This window comes from Coenobita brevimanus, chromosome 116, assembly GCF_032717465.1.
Source record: "Coenobita brevimanus isolate Jiangsu-jjx chromosome 116, ASM3271746v2, whole genome shotgun sequence".
NCBI lineage: Eukaryota > Metazoa > Arthropoda > Malacostraca > Decapoda > Coenobitidae > Coenobita > Coenobita brevimanus.
In genome coordinates this window covers 4,650,508-4,670,703 of record NC_137069.1, presented here as the reverse complement: position 1 = coordinate 4,670,703, position 20,196 = coordinate 4,650,508, and the positions used below count along the sequence as shown (strand labels likewise).

At 42.5% G+C, this 20,196-nt stretch overlaps 1 protein-coding gene across 1 annotated transcript; it reads left to right on the top strand.

Moving 5' to 3' along the window:
• Positions 1 to 4,058: 4,058 nt before the first annotated feature.
• On the top strand, positions 4,059 to 14,521 carry LOC145418781 (zwei Ig domain protein zig-5-like). The gene is made up of 8 exons (XM_080287113.1): positions 4,059 to 4,154; positions 4,678 to 4,714; positions 5,379 to 5,542; positions 6,657 to 6,815; positions 8,681 to 8,753; positions 9,652 to 9,845; positions 10,778 to 10,909; positions 14,283 to 14,521. The coding sequence occupies exons 1-8, from the start codon at positions 4,059 to 4,061 to the stop codon at positions 14,295 to 14,297; spliced, it is 870 nt and encodes a 289-aa protein (XP_080143239.1). The 3' UTR covers positions 14,298 to 14,521.
• Positions 14,522 to 20,196: the final 5,675 nt, after the last annotated feature.

The following is a 20,196-nucleotide window of genomic DNA, read 5'->3' as shown; positions in this document are numbered from 1 at the left end:
GGAGTTAGGCAGAAAGGTAGGGAGACAGGTAGGCAGAGAGGTAGGAAGGAGGGTAGGTAGGTAGGTAGGTGGGAAGGGGAGGATATAATGAGGCAGGTAGGGAGTTAAGCAAGAAGGTAGGTAGGCAGAGAGGAAGCAGGGAGTTACGTAGAATGGTAAGCAGGGAAGCAGGTAGGCAGAGAGGTAGTAAGTAGGTAGGTAGATAGGCAGGCAGGAAGGTAGGTAGGTAGGGAAGGAGGAAGGTAGGCAGGGAGATAGGTAGGCAGAGGTAGGTAGACACGTGGGTTGGGAAGTAGGTCAGGAGATAGGCAAATTAGTACAGCAGGTAGTTAGCTAAGTAGGGAGGTAGTAGATAGGGAGGGAGGTCGAGAGGCAGACAAGGAGGTATGGTAGGTAGGAAATACGTAGGTAGGATGGTAAGTAGGGGGGAAGGCGGACGGGGAGTAAATTAGGGAGTTTAGTAGGTAGGTCAGGAGATAGACAGGGAAGTGCAGATGGTAGAAAGGTAAGCAGGTAGGTAGACAGGAAGGTAAGTAGGTATGTATGTAGTTAGGAGGGTAGGTAAGTAGGCAGCTAGGTAGAAAGGTAAGTAAACAGAAAGGTAGGCAAAGAAGTACGGTAGGTAGGTAGGTGGGTAGGCGGCGAGAAGTGACGAAAATTATGTGGTAACGGAGTAACTTAATACCTGACGAGGAAAGGATAACACAGGCTAACAAAACCTGAATTCAGTGTGTTACAAAGAACCCACGAGACTTAGGCTTCACGACAACACACAAGCAACACACAGCTAGGAGTGTGATTACAGATATTGATTTGTTGTTTGCAGTGAAGCCAGACAACCAATAACAACGCTGGGTGGTAACCATATACTCAATCCATTCGTGTTGCCTACGTGTCAACAAGTGGGTTAGAGGAGGGTTAGTGCCCCTCCTCGTAAAACAACTCAAAGACAAACGGCCACCTCTTACGGGACTGTGCCGTCTGGCTGTAGATAGACAGAACAGATTAGTCAGTTAACATCATCTGATTAAAATGTTTTGATTATAGTCATTACAACCCAGGATTACGTTAGGGGTCACATTGGGTGATAAAAAGGGTAGTGGGGTACCAAGGGGGAGGGGGGGTCCGCCCCGGGTGACACCCATTGTGGGGTGCGTCATTTAGCTGAATGGTAGCTTTTCATTTCACTGTTTCAAGGTTTTTAGTATTTCTATCAGAAACTAGACCGAAAGTAAATGACTCCATGCTGATTAATTTTCAGTAAACCTGAATTCTGAAACTACCTTCAAACTATTATATATGTATGTATATATATATCTATATATATATATATATATATATATATATGTATATATATATATATATATATATATATATGTATGTATATTTTTTTTTTTTTTTTTATGACAGTGCCTTTCTGAGGGATGACTCACGAGCTTACTCGAGCCAAAAATTCTGGCCTCCATATTTATCTGTAGATCTACAGATCAGTATACAAACAAAATTTACAAAAGTATTTGATAAGCTTAATTACAGTCATAATAAATTTTACTGAATTTTCATTTGTATAGTATGCACCTCTGGCAGGTACGGGGTGCCAGTGGATAGGTCCGGCCAGGATGCCAAATACTCTAGTTACGTCCCTGAAATAGAATGCTGCCTAGATTAGGGAACAGTCTACAGATGAAGGTAGAGTATATAATCGCTAGGTTAGGAATACAAATGGAAGTGAGCAAGTCGTGTCCTTCATCAATTATAATACAGATAGACAACCAGAGTTACCTAACTGAGAGGCAAGCCAGAGACTGGACTGGAGTAAGACAGTCAGAGAACAAGAGTGAGAGGAAGAGACAAGCAGAGAAGAAGAGTGAGAGGAAGAGACAGTCAAAAAACAAGGGTAAGAGGAAGAGACAGTCAAAGAACAAGGGTGAGAGGAAGAGACAGTCAAAAAACAAGGGTAAGAGGAAGAGACAAAGAACAAGAGTGACAGGAAGAGATAGACAGAGATCAAGAGTGAGAGGAAAAGACAGTCAAAAAACAAGTGTGAGAGGAACAGACAGTCAAAGAATAGGAGCGACAGGAAGTGACAGACAGAGAACAAGATGTAGAGATGAAATTCCCAGATCTGATGGGACTAGAGAGAACACGCTAACGGACAATGTGAGAATGGAGAAAGGTGGGAGATCTTCGTCCTGCAGCGGTTTGTCTCTGGTGAAGATTCTCTGGCTATTATTTTATGTTTATTTATATAATTACTTATTATTTTTATTTGTTTACTTATTTGTCTATTCATCTATCTTTCCATCTGTTTGTCCCTCAATCTATCCATCTCACACAAGCAACATCTTCATCCTGACGTCAAACTCCATCCTCGTTGCCTGTCTCTTTGACCAACAATCCCGCGCAAATTTAACCTTACTGAATCTAGGGCTCATCACTCACACTGCATCCCAACCAGAAGCTCTGCAAGAAGACTGTCATTTGCACCAAACACGCTGGGTGGTGTATGATAAGGGCGTTGCAGCCAATCACCACGCATTCGGGCGGGGGCACAAAAACATCAGCAAATCATGTCTTGATTCAAAAGTTTTGTTGCAAAATTTGTGTCATCTCAAATGCTTTACAGCCAATTTTGTCAAGTTTTTATATTCGTCTTTATATACTTCTTAATTCACCATCAGGTAATGGCGCCGAAAACTGGGTATATAAGGTGGCTGGAATCTGACAGCTTCACATTTGGTGTCAATCGCATAAGCGATCACCACCGTGAGTCCTCTGCCTGACCAAAGGTACTTTTGTTGTCAATAACATTTCATTGCTAATTTATTCACTTCTCTATACCACCTCTTTTCATTTTACTAGTGTTGTCACTCTGTTCACTGCATAATGTTCTTGCAAAACACCTATATCCTTTTCTTATCCTCAAATTTCATCACTTCTTAGTTCACTGTCTTAATGCTCTTGCTAAACAACACGAATCTCCTTCTCACTAAGCTTTTGTAATGCAACACCCTTCACCATTCTATCCTGAACTGACTCTTCGACTATGACACTACTTCTGCATTTTGGTATAAAATTCTGCTATTCTCACCACTTAGTTTCCTTTGTTTGTCATTTCCCCATTAGATTCACTCAAGGCAAGCATTTGATCTCTTCCTACACCAGACCTCCAATTGGTTATCTTTATTTTTGGTGACGTGTTGTTTATTAATATTCCCGCCTCCTTCACAGATGCTGATGCCGTGTGTGTGGTTGGTCTCCATGACTCTTCAGGTCCTGGGTGGGGTCCTGGCCTCCCCCCCGCCCCCTTCCCCTATCCTTCCACCATTCCTCGCCCCTGCCCGACCCCTCTCCCTCTACCACCACCACCCCTCACCCCTCATGGCAGCCCTTAACAACATCAACAACAACAACAATGGCCAGGTAAACACAAGTGGTGCCAGGTTAGTGTTTATGTGAGCACTTATTCACCTGTGGACCCTCCCATAGCACTTATTCACCTGTGGACCCTCCCATAGCACTTATTCACCTGTGGACCCTCCCATAGCACTTATTCACCTGTGGACCCTCCTATAGCACTTATTCACCTGTGGACCCTCCCATAGCACTTATTCACCTGTGGACCCTCCCATAGCACTTATTCACCTGTGGACCCTCCCATAGCACTTATTCACCTGTGGACCCTCCCGTAACACCTCTTTCCTAACCCATCCTCTGCCAGCACATCTTATTCAATGTTATTCTTAATATCTCCGAACAAACTTAAGCAGCTTTGGAGAGAGTTTTCGAAATGGATGGGTTGGATTGGCCTGTACCCTTCATTCAAACCTTTAAAAAGAGTAGGAAAAGAGGGTCTAGAGTTGAATAAAAGAGTCAGCCGTTGGGTAGATCACAAGGACAACAAACATCGTGGGGTTGAACGAGCTGGGAATTGCATATCTTGTCATTTACACCGGCGCCTGAGATGAATTAACAGGATATATCGTAGCAGTGAAGACAATTCCTACCTGCAGTGCCGATGGCTTAGCGTGCTTAGATGGTATGGCCGTATGGAGAGCATGAGTGTGAATAGCGTGGTGGCAGTGGCAGGACTGAGACAGTTTGAAGGTGGGCGGAGGTGTGGTGGGGAAGAAATGTGGATAGATACTGGTGTGGTATGTGGGTGTGTGTGAGAACAAGAGATATGGAAGCTGACGAGGCGAGGGAACTGACAAGCAATCGAGCTGTTTGGATGAACTTTTGTACCGAGGAGTGTACAGTATGTCAAGTGTTTGGCACCTTTTTTAACATTATTAATTTTTGACTTTATTCTGTCTGATAGGTAATTATGAAGCTACGTGTGCATATTTGTACTTATCAGATGATGTAGGACTCCGGGGTCTGACTGGTGAATGAATGGATGTATGGCCAATTTCACTGGGCATGCCGCTGAGTAGTTCTCCAACTATTGTAGTCATTCCTTTTCCTGGATATCAGTACCCCACCTCACCCAGCCAGTTGGTGGGAAAAACGACGTGAGATGATGAAGCTCATGACGATGATCACATAGTTTGCATCTCAAATGCGAAAAAGGATACTATGAGGCAATGTGCAGAAAAACTCGCTACGGAAGATGCGTTACGAAATCTCCAAAAGCATTTAAAATATGAGCCTAAGCCTTCTTCTTCTTCCCTACAGGTTGGCCTGATAGATTCCCCACAACACCTGCGCAAACGTAAGTACCCACTGACTCTATTTCCCCGTCAACAGTCCTATACGTCTTTCACTTTAACCTGGCCGAGATTTTGTAGCCTATTGTACGTAGTTCAGTGATAGAATAAGACAATACTACAGCCCTGCATCCTTTAACACTTCTTCGTTACTAGCACCATAATTATGCTACTGTTAATCTCTTTAGTAGCTCAAGGTTCAAGATGGTAGGTGGCAATATTACGCCGAGTTAAACTGAACAGGGTATTGGTTCGTACCGGTATTCTCGTGGACTTGGCAGGACCAGTGAGATATTTACAGCATTCTTGGCTCTGGAACCTGAGAACATGACACTGATGGTAATGATGATGATGATGATGATGATGATGATGAAAATAACGGTATTACGATGATGGTCCTGTGGATGATGGCGATTATAATTTTAACGACTGCTGATGACGACCATGACCCCGATAATGATGCTAATAATGATGATGACAGTGAACATGATGATGATACAACAACAACAACAACAACAACAGCTACTACTACTGCTACAACAACAACAACAACTACTACTACTACTACTACTACTACTATCACTGCTACTACTAAAATGAAGGCGCCGGCACTGGATGCCCATACTTGATCTACCAGTACTAATGCACCTAATCTGTTCTTGTCTTCAGGTGTGGCCACGTCCGCCCCCTCTACTGAGGTGGTGTGGGGGTCGTGCGCCCCCCGTCGCGCCCACGCCAAGAGAAGTCAGGACGCTCGGCTGCAGTGTGAGGCCACCGTACCACCTGGCACAAGTTTTACCTGGTATAAGGATAGCCAGGTGTTACAGCGTCCAGTAAGTACCTTATATTCTGGCACTAGTTTTACCTGGTACAAGGATAGCCAGGTGTTGCAGCGTCCAGTAAGTACCTTTTATTCTGGCACTAGTTTTACCTGATGGTAAGTACCTTTTATTCTGGCACTAGGTTTACCTGGTACAAGGATAGCCAGGTGTTACAGAGTCCAGTAAGTACCTTTAAATACCTATCTTTCTACCTGTGTCTAATTATCTATCTAATTTATTATTTTTTTCTTTTTGTCACCCTGTCTGCTTCTAGATTTACCTGGTACAAGGATAGTCAAATTTTACAGCCTCTATTAAGGACGTTTTAATAGCTGTCTTTTAACCTACCTATCTGAGGATCGGTATAAATTATCCTTTTGTCTGTCCTTCTGCCTTACCTGCCTGTCCGCTTGTATGTCTGTCTGTCTATCCCTCTCCTGGTACTTCACTTGGTATAGTCAGGAACGCTATACCTTTTTTACTTTAACCTGGCCTAAAATTGCCATCCATCTCTTCATCTTGAATACCAACTTGTAACAACAGATTAACGCTAGAACAGAATACCAGTCACGAAGAAGTACTCTGGAAAGGATATACAGGCACAGCATTGTCTTACTCTGCCACTGAGCTACGTGAAAGAAGCAGCAAAAGGACGAAAATTTGAGCCAAGTTAAAGGGAAAAGCGTATAGTAAGCAACGGCTGCAATCTAAGTGTTAGTTGAGGTTTTTCTCCCCTGGTAAATACTGGCAGGGACGTAGGGTGGACTCCTGTGGTTTAAATTGTCTGAACTACCGCAGCCTTCCCTCAGACCCTACCATTCCTAGGCCTTCCGGAGCCAGCAAAGGTGCAATATGTAGTTACCTCTTATCGCATTCTTTAATCTGTTTATTTATCTGAGTTTAGTTTTCTGCTTATGTTCTGAAAACGATGGTTATAGTGACAATGATACTGACAGTACTGAGAGCAATATTACTGTATGATGATGGGAACGATGATACTAACGACGATGATTATGATGATGATGATGATGATGATGATAATAACGACGATGATTATGATGATGATGAAGATGATAATGATGATGATGATGATAATGTTAATTTCCACACCGGTTTTCTGTGCCAGGGCGTGACTGTAACCCCAGTGAGCGCAGCCAGTCTTCTGGAAAGCCTGGAGGAAGAGACCAACATGGTGGGGCTCACCGCGGCGCCCAGTGCCTCTGCCTCATTCCGCCGTGTCGTGTCCACCACCGTCTACCTCGACTGTATCACTGACCAGGACGCGGTAGGTGTGTGTGTGTGTGTGTGTGTGTGTGTGTGTGTGTGTGTGTGTGTGTGTGTGTGTGTGTGTGTGTGTGTGTGTGTGTGTGTGTGTGTGTGTGTGTGTGTGTAGACCTAATATATTTGCTCATTTTCTTTCTGTCTTCCAAACTAGTGTAATCTATTCTTACAACTCAGCATTAAAGATGGACAGATGGCATTTTGGGTCCAAGGTAGAGTAAAAGGGGTATATTGGAGTTAATGAAGGCGGTAAGTAACCCCTCCAGGTGGAAAGGTCTCTCGTGAGGTAAAGAAAATGACGTGGCGAGAGTACGAAAACACAAACTATGGTACTGAAGGAACAAACAGGACTAAATCAAATGAGTGGATGGTTTGTCTGTGAGGTGAAACCGAGATTCTGGAAGGTGTGAATGGATGTGTGGGTCATTTTACAAGACATTCTGTTGATAATTGTACAGCGTTTGTGCTTTTATGTCACTGCTTCGATATCCCTCCCACCCTGTGTATTAGTAGGACGAGGAGGAGGAGGAGGAGGAGGAGGAGGAGGAGGAGGAGGAGAAGGAGGAGGAGGAGGAGGAGGAGGAGGAGGAGGACAATGATAGTGATTATGATGTTTGTAATGATGATGATGATGGTAATGATGATGATGGTAATGATGATGATGGTATAGATGATGATGGTAATAATGATGATGATGATGATCTGCAAATACCGTAGGCTACTATTACGAGTGAAAAAATGATTCATATAAACAACTGCCAAGAAAGAAAGCATTTTTATATCTGCCAACGAAGTTGGAAGGAGGTTATGTATTCACTCCTGTCTGTTCCTCCGCTTGTGTACAAAGTATGTCAAAAACTTGTTATCGGATTTTAATGAAATGTGGTGAATAGGTGGAGTGTGGGTCATGGAAGAATTTATTAGATTCTGAGGTGGATCCATAAGCTGATGCAGGAATACACCATAAACTTTATTAGCGTCCGCGGAGGTATATGCTCTTTGGGTTTATGTAAAGGGGCAGGCTAATACCGTAGACTTAACTGACTGTGAGACCGTAAAAGTATCCATCTGGTAAGAAAGAGACTTTGCCACAGTAGATTTTAAAAATTTCGGGGGAATTGGCAGGGGTATGTGATCTTTTAGTGCTTTCTAGTCATTATCATCATCATCACCACCTGAACTCTATTTCCTAGCATATGCCTAGTCTTCATGAAAATAATCACAATACTGTATTTTACTTGGAAATAAAATGATTAAGCTTTAGTGAGATACAGACAGGAAACCACATACAAGAAAAGGGTTAAAACTCACGGTAGTTCTTCCCTACACATCACCACTTTGTATCAAGTTAGTAACAGACCACTGAGGATGAAGAACCTAATTAGAAGTGCGGTAAAATTGCTGTAGTTCACTCATTTTAACTAGTCAGAGATTTTCGTCCTTTTGCAACTTGTTTCCCGTAGCTAAATGGCAGAAAAAGACAATGATACGGCCCTGCATCCTTTTCACAGCACATCCTCCTGACTAGCACTGTTTTCTAGTGTTATTATGTTCTTAAATATCAGCATTGAAGACGGACAGATGCCAGTTAATGTGAACAAACAGTAGCAACCGAACGAACCCTTAGTATAGCTGGGTTATTTCAAAGCATTCTGCAAGGGGTGGCCACAAATAAATTGCCTCCATGTCACCCTGTTCTCTATCGTCAGGATGTCCTCTCTCCAACTCACACCCCTGCTCTCATACATCTCTTCACTCAAACCCTCCATCTCGTCCTCGGTCTCCCTTCCCCCCACCCTCCACCTCAGTCACATACACTCTTCTGGTTAGTCTCTAAATTACTGTACATTATTGTTTATGTGCACTCAGGGTGAATACATGCTGGAGGTGAGAACAGCCACCAACAACGTGTACTTCAGGAACTTCACTCTTATTCTCTCAGGTAAGACACACACACACACACACACACACACACGATCTTTACCCCACATCACTACACTCTTTTCTCTTTAACTTGGCCCAGAATTTCGTTCTTTTGTGGCTAAATTTGTGCAACTCACTGGCAAAACAGACAATGACACGACTCTGCATGCTTTCCATAACACATCTTCGTGACTAGCACCTTATTCTACTGTTAATCTCTTCTCACAACACAGCATTCAAGATAGAGATGGAAATTTTAGGCCCAATTAAAGTGAAAAGAATACAACCTGACATTCCTTTTAAGCTTGATCTTTTAACGGCAAATAGTCTTAAATATTTCTTCTTGTTTCCGTCTGACGATTTTCTTTGGCTCAGAGGAACACATGAGAGACAAATTAATTAAATATTGTGGTGTTCCAATGGTAACTCAAAGCGCCTCTAGCCGTGATGTGGAGGCTGCAGTATAAGCGTATTGTAGCACCTTTTTCTTTGCGATTTATTATGTGTGTTAGATCTAGTACAGAGCCATAGCTTGCCTTAGTGACGTACGAGAGGACTGATAACTATTTCACTGTTAGTACGGTCAGAGATGAGCCAGAGTGGTACAAGCTACAGTGTGGAAGCATCAATAAAAACCTATCGTAGCACCTTTTTCTCTGCGATTCATCATGCCTATTAGATCTGATACACCGACATATCTTGCCACAATGCAGTACGGGATGACTGATATATTTTACTCTTGGTCTTGTCAGAGATGGGTCAGTCTGGCGCCAGCTGCAGTGTGTAGGCAACAATAAGTGTATTGTGGCATCTTTTTACTTACGCTTTATCATGCCTATTAGATCTGATATACCGACCTATCTTGCCTCAGTGACATACGGGAGGACTGATAACTATTTTACCATTCTTACGGTCAGAGATGGGTCAGTCTGGCGCCAGCTGCAGTGTGGAGGCGTCAGTAAGGCAGTACATCCCCCGCATCTACCAGTTCGCCTGGCGTCTGGAGGCCTCGGTTGGAGCCTCTGTCACCCTGCCTTGCCGCGCCCAGGGCTACAGCATATCAACAGCCTGGTTCAAAAACAACCTGTCCCTCCCTCAACCAAACTATCAGGTAAAAACAACAGCCTGGTTCAAAAACAACCTGTCCCTCTCTCAACCAAACTATCAGGTAAATACAACAGCCTGGTTCAAAAACAACCTGTCCCTCCCTCAACCAAACTATCAGGTAACTTTAACTCTCTTTATGATTTATCCTCACAGCTGTTATAAGGCTTTCATTCATCGGGTAACTTTATACTTCTATGGTGGTGGAGAGGGACGCCTTCATGTAGTGACTCAGATGCAATCGAGATACTCCACTGCCCGGTTTCCCTGTCATTCCAAAGGAGGATGGTGAGCTACTGGAGGAGGGAAGCTTCAACCTGCAGTCCACTGGTTCACGTTCACTTGAGTCTGGGGTTGCAACTACTACTACTACTACTACTACTACTACTACTATGGTTATTCACTGTTTTCTATCTAGTCATTTTCAGAACGAAGCCAAACTCCTCGCAATGCCTGTCCATCAGGTAACTTCGTAGATGTGTTTGTAAATTGCTGTTGCTGTTACTTGGCCATTTTTATTCACAATGCTTGCATTGAAACAGTGCTATCATAGCCTGGTATTTCAGTAGTGCATGAAAGGGTACAGCAGGGAAGAAAGGTTGTTGGTTCACTGAAAGCAGTAATAAGGAACAGGGAAGCGGGGGTGGAAGTAAAAAAGTCACTGCATGACAATACTGTGATTCCTACTCCAGCGTATGGAAGTGAATCTTGGACCCTGCTGGAAGGACACAAGTGATGGTGAATGTGACAATGAAAGCAAATATTAATGATGAAAGTGAACATGGGTATTAGGGATGACACTGACAGAGAAGGTGATGATTAGTACCGAAAGTGGCAGTGAAAATGGGTATAAGTGCTGAATGTAACAGTAAAATTGAGTATTAGTAATGAAAATGAAACTGAGTATGAGTGGTGCTGGTGAAAGTGTCTGCCCTACAGGTACTGAGCAACGGTGACCTGGTGATAGTGAACGTGGACCAAGGAACATTCGGCACGTACCAGTGTCGCGTGAGCAGCACCCTGGCTCCTGACCTGACCGACTCCACCTTCACTGCTCTCCAGCCAATCACAGTAAGCACAAAAGAGAAAGAGAGAGAGAGAGAGAGAGAGAGAGAGTACCGACACACACTATTTACTTTAACTTGGAGCAGAATTCCCTCCATTTATAACATCATACTGAACACCCGCCTGTCTGACTCCATATGCATCGTTTTATTGCCACTCACAGCAAGACACAACAAAAATATTCATAGCCAGACAAAGCCCTGTCTTCCATCTCAGTTAAGCTGACTCCCTAGAACCTCTCCCTTTGCGACTTATTCTTGGATACGGGTGGTTAGTATCCTTTTGTAAGTTGTTTATGCAAAGTAAGGCGATAGTAGAATCATTTACAGAACACAGAAAACAAAAGTCAAGTTTGATTGGCAAAATAAATCGCTAAGGAAGAGGTCTTAAGTAGCCGCCTTAATTGGCAAGAGTAATCCCCTTATTACCTCATAAATCCGCTGACGTATTATTTGTATTTCATTCTTGCTATACTCCTTTTACTTTAACTTGGCCTAAAACTGCCATCTCTCCATCTTCAATGCTGAGATGTAACAATATATGAACACCAGAATATAATGCTAGTCACGAAGAAGTGCTATGGAGAGGATGTAGAGCCAAAGTATATACTGTCTTTTTATGTTATTAAGTGCCATGAGCTGCAAAAGGACGAAAATCTGGGCCAAGTTAAGAGGAAAAGAGTACAGATATTGGCAAGATTATTAAAGTCATCAAAATCTCTCTTTAGTTAAATAAAATCGTTTGGAGACAGCAAGAATAAAGAGAAAAGTCAGAGTCTCCGTAGCTCACTTACTTGAGCGATCCATTCTGCATATTACACCATACCATTCGCTTGTGTGTTGTTTTTGAAGTTTTTATGCATTGGTAAAACACAAGAACATACTCAGGCGTAACATACAGAATAATTCTTAAGCCACCGCGTCCCGCTGACATGAATAAACGTCCACACGTTTTGTCACTGCCAATCCCGTTGACGTACATAAACGCGAATCACTTGCAAGGTCCCTAATTTGCACAATTTTCAATTTTCGCGAGTGATTTTTGGTACGTATACAAGGGACACCTTCCTCTACAAGATGCCAGGCAGGGACAATGCCTTACTCAGCATGACCTCCTCCCCCACCCGCACGCCATTGTCTCGGCAATTCACCTGTTACCAGTGACCTGGCCAGTAAAGACATGTCGTGCCACGGTGCGAAATTCAGGGCCAGAGTGATTCCCCAATCGATGACAATGTGGAGGACAAACTTTACATAGCATTAGAGGAAGAAACAGTCAGAAATGATGATCAGGTAATGTCGCCAAAAAAAGTCAGGTATGTTGATGTGTTTTGTGAGTGAAACAATGCTTATATTGCCTATATTACTGTGTGAAAACCAATATACTCTCTTACTACATATAAATTCGTACCAAATAAATAAATAAATACCATTTATGAGTGGTGTGGAATGGTTACCCTCCCATAGAACTCGTTTTCTTTGGAGCCAGCCTGTTAGAAAACACAGTAAGGTGAGGAGGTACTGCTACCTGTACTGAGTATTTTAAACCTCAAGTGAGCGATTTCTCTATGAATTTTCGATGTTTCTCACCAAAAGCGGAGGTTTGAGCCAAAAAAAAAAAAAAAAAAAAAATCCAAAAACGGTCGGGATTGGGGGGAGTCAGTGGTGGAAGAGTGGTCGGGACAGGGCGGGTTAATGAAGAAGTTAAGGTTAAAGAAAACAGCAACTTCAGGTATGGCCCTCAGACCTCACCCGTACACATGAGAGACAGATCTAAGTTGCTAGCAAACCACCTTCTAAGTAATCAGCAACTGCTAAGACCTCATTTTACCTAACAATTTAACATGAAATAGTTTAGCCTACCCTAACAATCAAATCTAAGTATCTAACCCAACTCATCATCATCATCATCCTCAGTCATTCCACAGAGGGATTAGGTCTCTAGCATCAGTTTCCATTTATCTGAGCTATTGACTGTTAGCTTGTTCTCTCCAGTCTCAGCAAATCTCCAACTTTCACCTCTCCATCTTGTTCCCTGTCTACCTGTTCTTCTCCCATAACTCTGGGCTGCCACTCAGTTACCTGGTTGTCCATAAGTGTTCTACGAAGGACCTAACTTGCCTACATCCATTTATAATCTTACTGTACTGATTCTGTCCTCTTTCGTCAGTTCTCTAATTCAGGAAGATCTTGTCTCTCCATGTGACTCGAAACATAATCTTTTCCATTCCTCTCTGAACACTCTTTCGAAGGATCTTGTTACTCTCCAAGTTTCCCATCCATAAGTTAGAAAAGGAAAGGCATTACTTAAGCGTCTCTTTTGGCATACTGGCAATTGTATATCCTTCATATAGTTATTGGAGTTTACCAAAAGCCCTCTTAACCCAGCTCTTATCAGTACTAACCTGTAATGAAGTGGTTCCATTTAAGTTAATGATGGGCGACCTGTTGCAGATGAACTCGTAATAGTTACTAATGTACACAATAACAACCTACCTGATCATGTGGAAGCAGCATTAATCAGGCCATGGTCTATAAGATGTTGAAGCAGATGTGGTTGCGCAGAAGATCATAGCCTCAAGACTCGTGGAAACAACCATGGTGAGGTGCTGCCATCGTCACTACACTTCAGACACAAGCACCACCGCGACTGGGAACAAAGGAAAAAAGAATGGCGTTAGGAAATCATGGAAGCAATTTAAAAAAAAATATCGTAAGCGGAGTCTAAATCACCTAAAGCAAAATACTGAATCCCACGACAGTAGGCGGTTTCGGCATTTATAAATCTGATACGTCATCGCAAACAGAAGGGTGAGAAGCAGCCTCTCTCGTCGAGCTCCTGTATCTCACATTTAAATCGTATTTTGTCCATTTATAGATAAAAAAAAAAAAAATGACGTTTTTACCCAGCGTTTCCCTCCACTTTCAAGTCTCGTCTTCCTAGGTTGGACTGCTCATAAATGTCGATGGTTAGGGTAAAAATTAAAAAGAACTATGACTTAAATGAGGGTCGACAGTGTGAAAATACAAGAAATTTCTCCATAATCAAAAAAACACATCCTTATATCTTTATGAAGTGTGTGTGTGTGTGTGTGTGTGTGTGTGTGTGTGTGTGTGTGTGTGTGTGTGTGTGTGTGTGTGTGTGTGTGAAAGGTGGTTCCATTTCTGGGTAATGTTAAACTCACATCTAATTATAACTCTGGTTTAACTTAGTGTGTAGCAGAATCATAATATTTTCAATTCCTTTTTCTGCGGGTCAACAAATAATGTCTAGATAGGAAAGAGTAAAAATAACACAGTAGGTCTTTGTATGTTAAAACTGCTGAGGTCTTTGAGTAAACATTTGCTGAATACTAATACGTTCTTCATATCACGCACAGGTAAGCACTTCCTAGGCCTACCCTGACCTGATCTGCTGAGTATCTGACCTGGCTTGACCCCAGTTCCTCATGATCTGCCGTCGTCTCATCCTCGCCTGCTGATGATGTAGTTAAAGACACGCTGTTTACATTAACCTAGCCAGAACTGCTGTCATTGCCGCCATGTAGCAAGAACTGTTAAATAGTTGCGAACATTTCAGTTATTTAGTAAGGGCTGCTGGTGACTACTGTATCTGTCATGCAGCAACAAATATGAACTTAAACACACACACACACACACACACACACACACACACACACACACACACACACACACACACACACACACAACGCTTATCCTTCCAGTGATATCTGAAATGGTATCAAATCTGTACTGAGCAACACATTACACAGGTTTTAATTCATTTGATATTAATACAAAATATTTTTAATGTGAAGGTGTCATGAATTTACAAACACACACACACACACACACACACACACACATCTCTTCTGAATCAGCAGTATTGTCCTGTATTTCCTCATAGCAACAATATAAACTGCCACTGCAACTAAACACTCTACTTTGATTGTCATCCTATCCTCTTCAAAAATGTATAAGTTAAAGAACATATTTACAACAAATCTACTGCCCAGCTTAGGATGCCAAGCTTAGAACACAAAGAAGCTAAGACTAGCGCTAAAGGATGCTTAGGTTGGTACTGAAGGATGCTAAAATTAGAAATGAAGGCTGCCAAGGTAAAGATAGAGGCTAGGGTTGAAGGACAAGAAAGTGAAGACTGAAGGATAGCAGTGTCTAGACAGAGGGACGTCAAAGTTAGGAATGAAGGATACTAAGGTTATTTGCATTTCTTTCAGTCGGACATTTCTGCCCTGCTTCCACCCTCCTTGCTATATAATAAATAAATTATAATTACTGTTCATGAATGCTACTGGATACTGGCAACCACATTAGACTAATATCTATGAATACACTGCGCTGAATTTTAGAACTAGTTTTAATTTTCAATCCTTGCAGTGATGGGAATTTACCACTGGGAAACCTAACATCTTAAAAATCTTCTCTTGACCTTATCCTAGGTGATATATTTTACGACTACACACATACGCGTCTCGAGTTGCAGTTTTATTGCTGAAACATTTTTACTCTGTGGCGAAGTGAACGCTAAAACAGTGCTTGCTCCACCACAACTAAACTCATCATCATCATTATCATCACCGAAGTTTTCATCATCATAATCATCATTGTCATTATCATCACCTTCAGTAGCAGCAACCCACAGTTTGAGTCTTTCCTATCTTCTTTCAATCTAGAGGAATTATACGATCATCCAGCTATGCAAATGTTTACTGAGAAAATATTGTAGTTTCAGCCTCATTTAGACTTTCATTTTATCTGAAAGGGGTCACAGTCAGGCCAAAACTGTTGTGTGTTCTCAATAAACCACAGTTTTCTTTTCCAAATTTGCGTTTGTCCACATCTGCGTCTGTGAACCAACTATTCCTGCCATTGACATCAAACCTGTACCTCCAGATCCAGCATATCTTCGAAAAACCTCACCCAAAACTAAAATTTGTGTTGGTAGATTTCACAACCAATTTTTTCCCCATTTAAAGTGTAAAATTTTCTCAGCTGAAATTTCCACAACTAAAATTTCACAGCTAAAATCACCACAGCTATAACTTTCATAGCTATACTCTCCATCACAGCTATATTCTCCACCACAGCTACACTCTCGACCACAGCTTTACTCTCCACCACAGCTATACTCTCTAGGACAGCTATACTTTCCAACACAGTTATACTCTCCACCACAGTTGTACTCTCCATCACAGCTACACTCTCCACCACAGTTATACTCTCCACCACAGCTACACTCTCCACCACAGTTATACTCTCCACCACAGTTATACTCTCCATCACAGCTACACTCTCCATCACAGTTATACTCTCCACCACAGCTACACTCTCCACCACAGCTACACTCTCCACCACAGTTATACTCTCCACCACAGCTATACTCTCCACCACAGTTATACTCTCCACCACAGCTACACTCTCCACCACAGCTACACTCTCCACCACAGTTATACTCTCCACCACAGCTACACTCTCCACCACAGTTATACTCTCCACCACAGTTATACTCTCCACCACAGCTATACTCTCCACCACAGCTATACTCTCCACCAGTTATACTCTCCACCACAGCTAGGCCTACACTCTCCACCACAGCTATACTCTCCACCACAGTTATACTCTCCACCACAGTTATACTCTCCACCACTGCCATACTCTCCACCACGCCACACTCTCCACCACAGTTATACTCTCCACCACAGCTATACTCTCCACCACAGTTATACTCACTACCACAACTATATTCTCCATCACAGCTATACTCTCCACCACAGCTATACTGTAATCTCCTCCACAGCTATACTCTCTACCACAGCTATATTCTCCATCACAGCTGTACTCTCCACCACAGTTATACTCTCCACCACTGCCATACTCTCCACCACAGTTATACTCTCCACCACAGCTATACTCTCCACTACAGTTGCACTCTCCACCACAGTTACACTCTCCACCACAGCTGAATTCACCACAGATCCACACACAAATATATTCTCCCCCTTTTCTTCTCCTCCTCCTCCTCTTCTTCTTCTTCTTCCTCCTCCTCCTCCTTATCCCCCCGCTCTTCTTCCTCCTCCTCTTTCCCCCGCTCTTCTTCCTTCTCCTCCTCCTTCCCCTGTTCTTCCTCCTCCTCCTCCTCCTGCTCCTTCCTTCTCATTATCATCATCCTAATGATCCTCATCATGTACACATACTCAAAATCTACACACACACACACACACACACACACACACACACACACTCACGGGATCTCAGGAGCGGCGACTTTACAGCAAAATTCGTGAATATTTTTGCGCGGCCATCTTGGGGTGCGTCCAGAATTGGGGAGGAAGCCCAGTCTGCCAATTTATCCGAGTTTTTTTTCCATCCTTGTTGAGGACGCAAACTCTTGGCCCGCCACTTTGCCAGGCACCATTTTCATACACAGGGGGGTCATGTAAGACTTTTCAGAAATTTTAAGAGTTTTTTCGGGGGCTAATTGTGCGTAAAAAATGCTATATAAATATGGGTCCACTTCAAAACCGTTCGGGGATACAGTTACCATACTCTTTTCACTTCAACGTGGCCTAAAACGGACCTTCCTCCATCTTGAACGCCGAGGTGCAACATGAGATTAACAGAATATAGTGATAGTCATGAAGAAGTGCTATGGAATGGATGTAGGGCTGTGGCATTTTTTCTGCTACCGAGATTCATGTAAGATGCTACAAAACGACACAAATTTGGGCCAGGTTAAGGTGAAAGAACTAATATAATCTCAAGGGTTGATTATTACGATCATTTTCGCCCATAAGGTCTTCAGTATTTGTAACTCCATAAAGGTAGAGAACTGGACTCATGTAGATAGTGATTTTTTACTCTAAACTGGCCCGAGGATAACCTCCTTTTCTCAAAATTCTTTCCAAACACCTTGTATTTTTGTGTGGTCAGCCGTTTGAAGTCGTGTGTTTTTCTTTCTTCTATCAGATAATTTTACTCAAGTAGGGATAGGCTGCTCACACTAACGGGTTTTGTTAAGGTTGTATTTAATCCCTCCAGCTTGAAAAATATACTCAAAGTTGAAAAAAATCGTCAGAAGATGGCAAAAATAAAATGCAAGAAACATCCCGAGGCCCAGTGGGTTAAGATGTGTGTGGGATTCATTGCTAACACTTTTATTTTGATTCGTACAACCACCAAACACTTCAAAACCAAAGGTGATTTTTTTTTTTTCTAATGAATTTAATGCTGACATCCTGCCAAATCTGTCCTTTCCAACTAAAACTGAACAAAGAGAATGTAAAATTAATGACCCAGCAATTTCGAATCACCCGGAAACAGCGTGTAAAAGACTGGAGGTCATAGGAAGTGGAGAAGACAGACTGAGGATGACATCGAGAGACGATCATTTGTCTCCATAAAGACTGAGAGGACCGTCTGATATTGCACTGTAGAGTAAGACAGAGGAGTGGTCATTGTTACTGTTGCTTAACCCCAATCTGTATGTCCGAGCAGACTTGTCGATCACAGGCAAGCAACTAATTTTGTGGGGTCGTTCTACAGGCACATTTCAATACATAAACCGTGTAGGGATCAGGTGTCCCTTTGTGGCAGACAGCGCCTCACTAAGGTCGAACCAGGATCCTTCCCACGGCGAGGTGCAGAGTCTGGATGATGCTGTGAGTGTGGGTTTGTGTGGCGGTCCGTGGTCTTCCTTGCTTAGATTTCTTGACCGCATTGATTTCGTGTCCATTACACTCACTTCCCACGCTGGGGTTTCCATGGCTCGTATTTATAAAGGATCGTACGCTTGAGTTGTTTGTAAGATCACTAATATTCGCTTGTCTTCGCCCACACGCCTACCACACACTTCACCGATAAATTAGAGTGGATATTAAAGCAAAAGAAATAGGAAAAATAAAACTGTGTTATAAGGGTGCATTGTTATCGAGACTTCCTTATCCTGTGGGTTGGTTAGGAGCCTTTATAAGTAACTCTCCTGTAACTTAGGATCTTTTATGAATACGGCCATTGAAGATGTATTTGTAAGACTCACATAGTAGTAGTGGTGGTAGTTGTGGTGGTGGTGGTGGTGGTGGTGGTAGTAGTAGTAGCAGTAGCAGTAGTAGTAGTAGTAGTAATGGTAGTAAAAGTAGTAGCAGTAGTAGTAGTAGTAGTAGTAGTAGAGAGAGAGAAAAAAAAAATTGCCTACTTCTTAAAACGTAACGTATTTGGTCAGGTAAGACTGTGTTAGGTTAGCTTAGGTTAGACTAAGTCAGATTAGTGTAATTTACCTTAGTCAAGGTAGACTGGGGTAGGCAAGGTCAGGGTGAGGTATGGGAAAGGCTAAATTACACGCAGAATGTCCTAATAACGGGCACAGAAAGAAGTGCATTTTGAGACTTAAAGCAATTCTGTTTATATAAGGTTGGACAGGTAGGTAGGTTTGAGTAGGTTGGGTTAAGGTGGATGAGTTGGGTTACATTGGATTGTCAGGTGAAAGTCTGTGCTAGGTAAGGTTGAGTTATGGAACTGTGATGGCTCGGTCGACAGCGTACTCGTCTCTCGTTGTGTGTAGTGAGTCTAGCGGTGGAACCCAAATGGTGCAGACATATGAATGCGGGTGATGGTAGTACAAGTATGTTATTTTCACACGCTTGCATCTGTCCACTTTCTGTCAGTTGTAACGATGGTATACACAGATTCGAACACACACACACACACACACACACACACACACACACACACAATTTTATTTAGGCTTACAACAACTTCCAGAAAACATAGTCCCATAATTCCTACATGGACCAGGAAAAAAGAGAATTATGAGAGCTAAGGTCAGAGCATTTTCCTGTTTATCTATGGTCAGGAAAAGCTAGACCGGGTTAGACTGCATTAGGTTAGTTTAAATTAGGCTGTCTTAGATTAGATTCGGATAGGATAGGTTAGAGAGACAAGGAAAAAAACTACTCTTAGGACTTCTAGGTAACAAAATAAGACCTACAACTTGCTCAAAGAGAAAGTGAGTTATGGAAGTTAAGGTCAGAACTGTTCCCCGTTTACCATATCTGAGGTCGGGTTAGGCTAGGTCATTCATCCAAGGCTTCTAGGCAACGAATGGAACAGTAACGAGACTCCGAAACATTGAATTCAGTCCCTCAAAAAACGAAAGAAAAATGAAAAACAAGCATGAGATAAGAAATGAATTGTGAGAATGGAAGGGAGAGTAGATTTTTGTTTATCTATCGTAAGACTGAGTGAGAGTTACGTAACAGAACAGTAACGAAGCTCCGA

Coding starts and splice junctions, on each gene's coding strand:
- LOC145418781 (XM_080287113.1), top strand. CDS start 4,059: ATGAGTGTGAATAGCGTGGTGGCAGTGGCAGGACTGAGACAGTTTGAA. Junction 4,155..4,677: donor TGTGGATAGATACTGGTGTG/GTATGTGGGTGT, acceptor TCTTCCCTACAG/GTTGGCCTGATAGATTCCCC. Junction 5,543..6,656: donor GCCAGGTGTTACAGCGTCCA/GTAAGTACCTTA, acceptor TTTCTGTGCCAG/GGCGTGACTGTAACCCCAGT.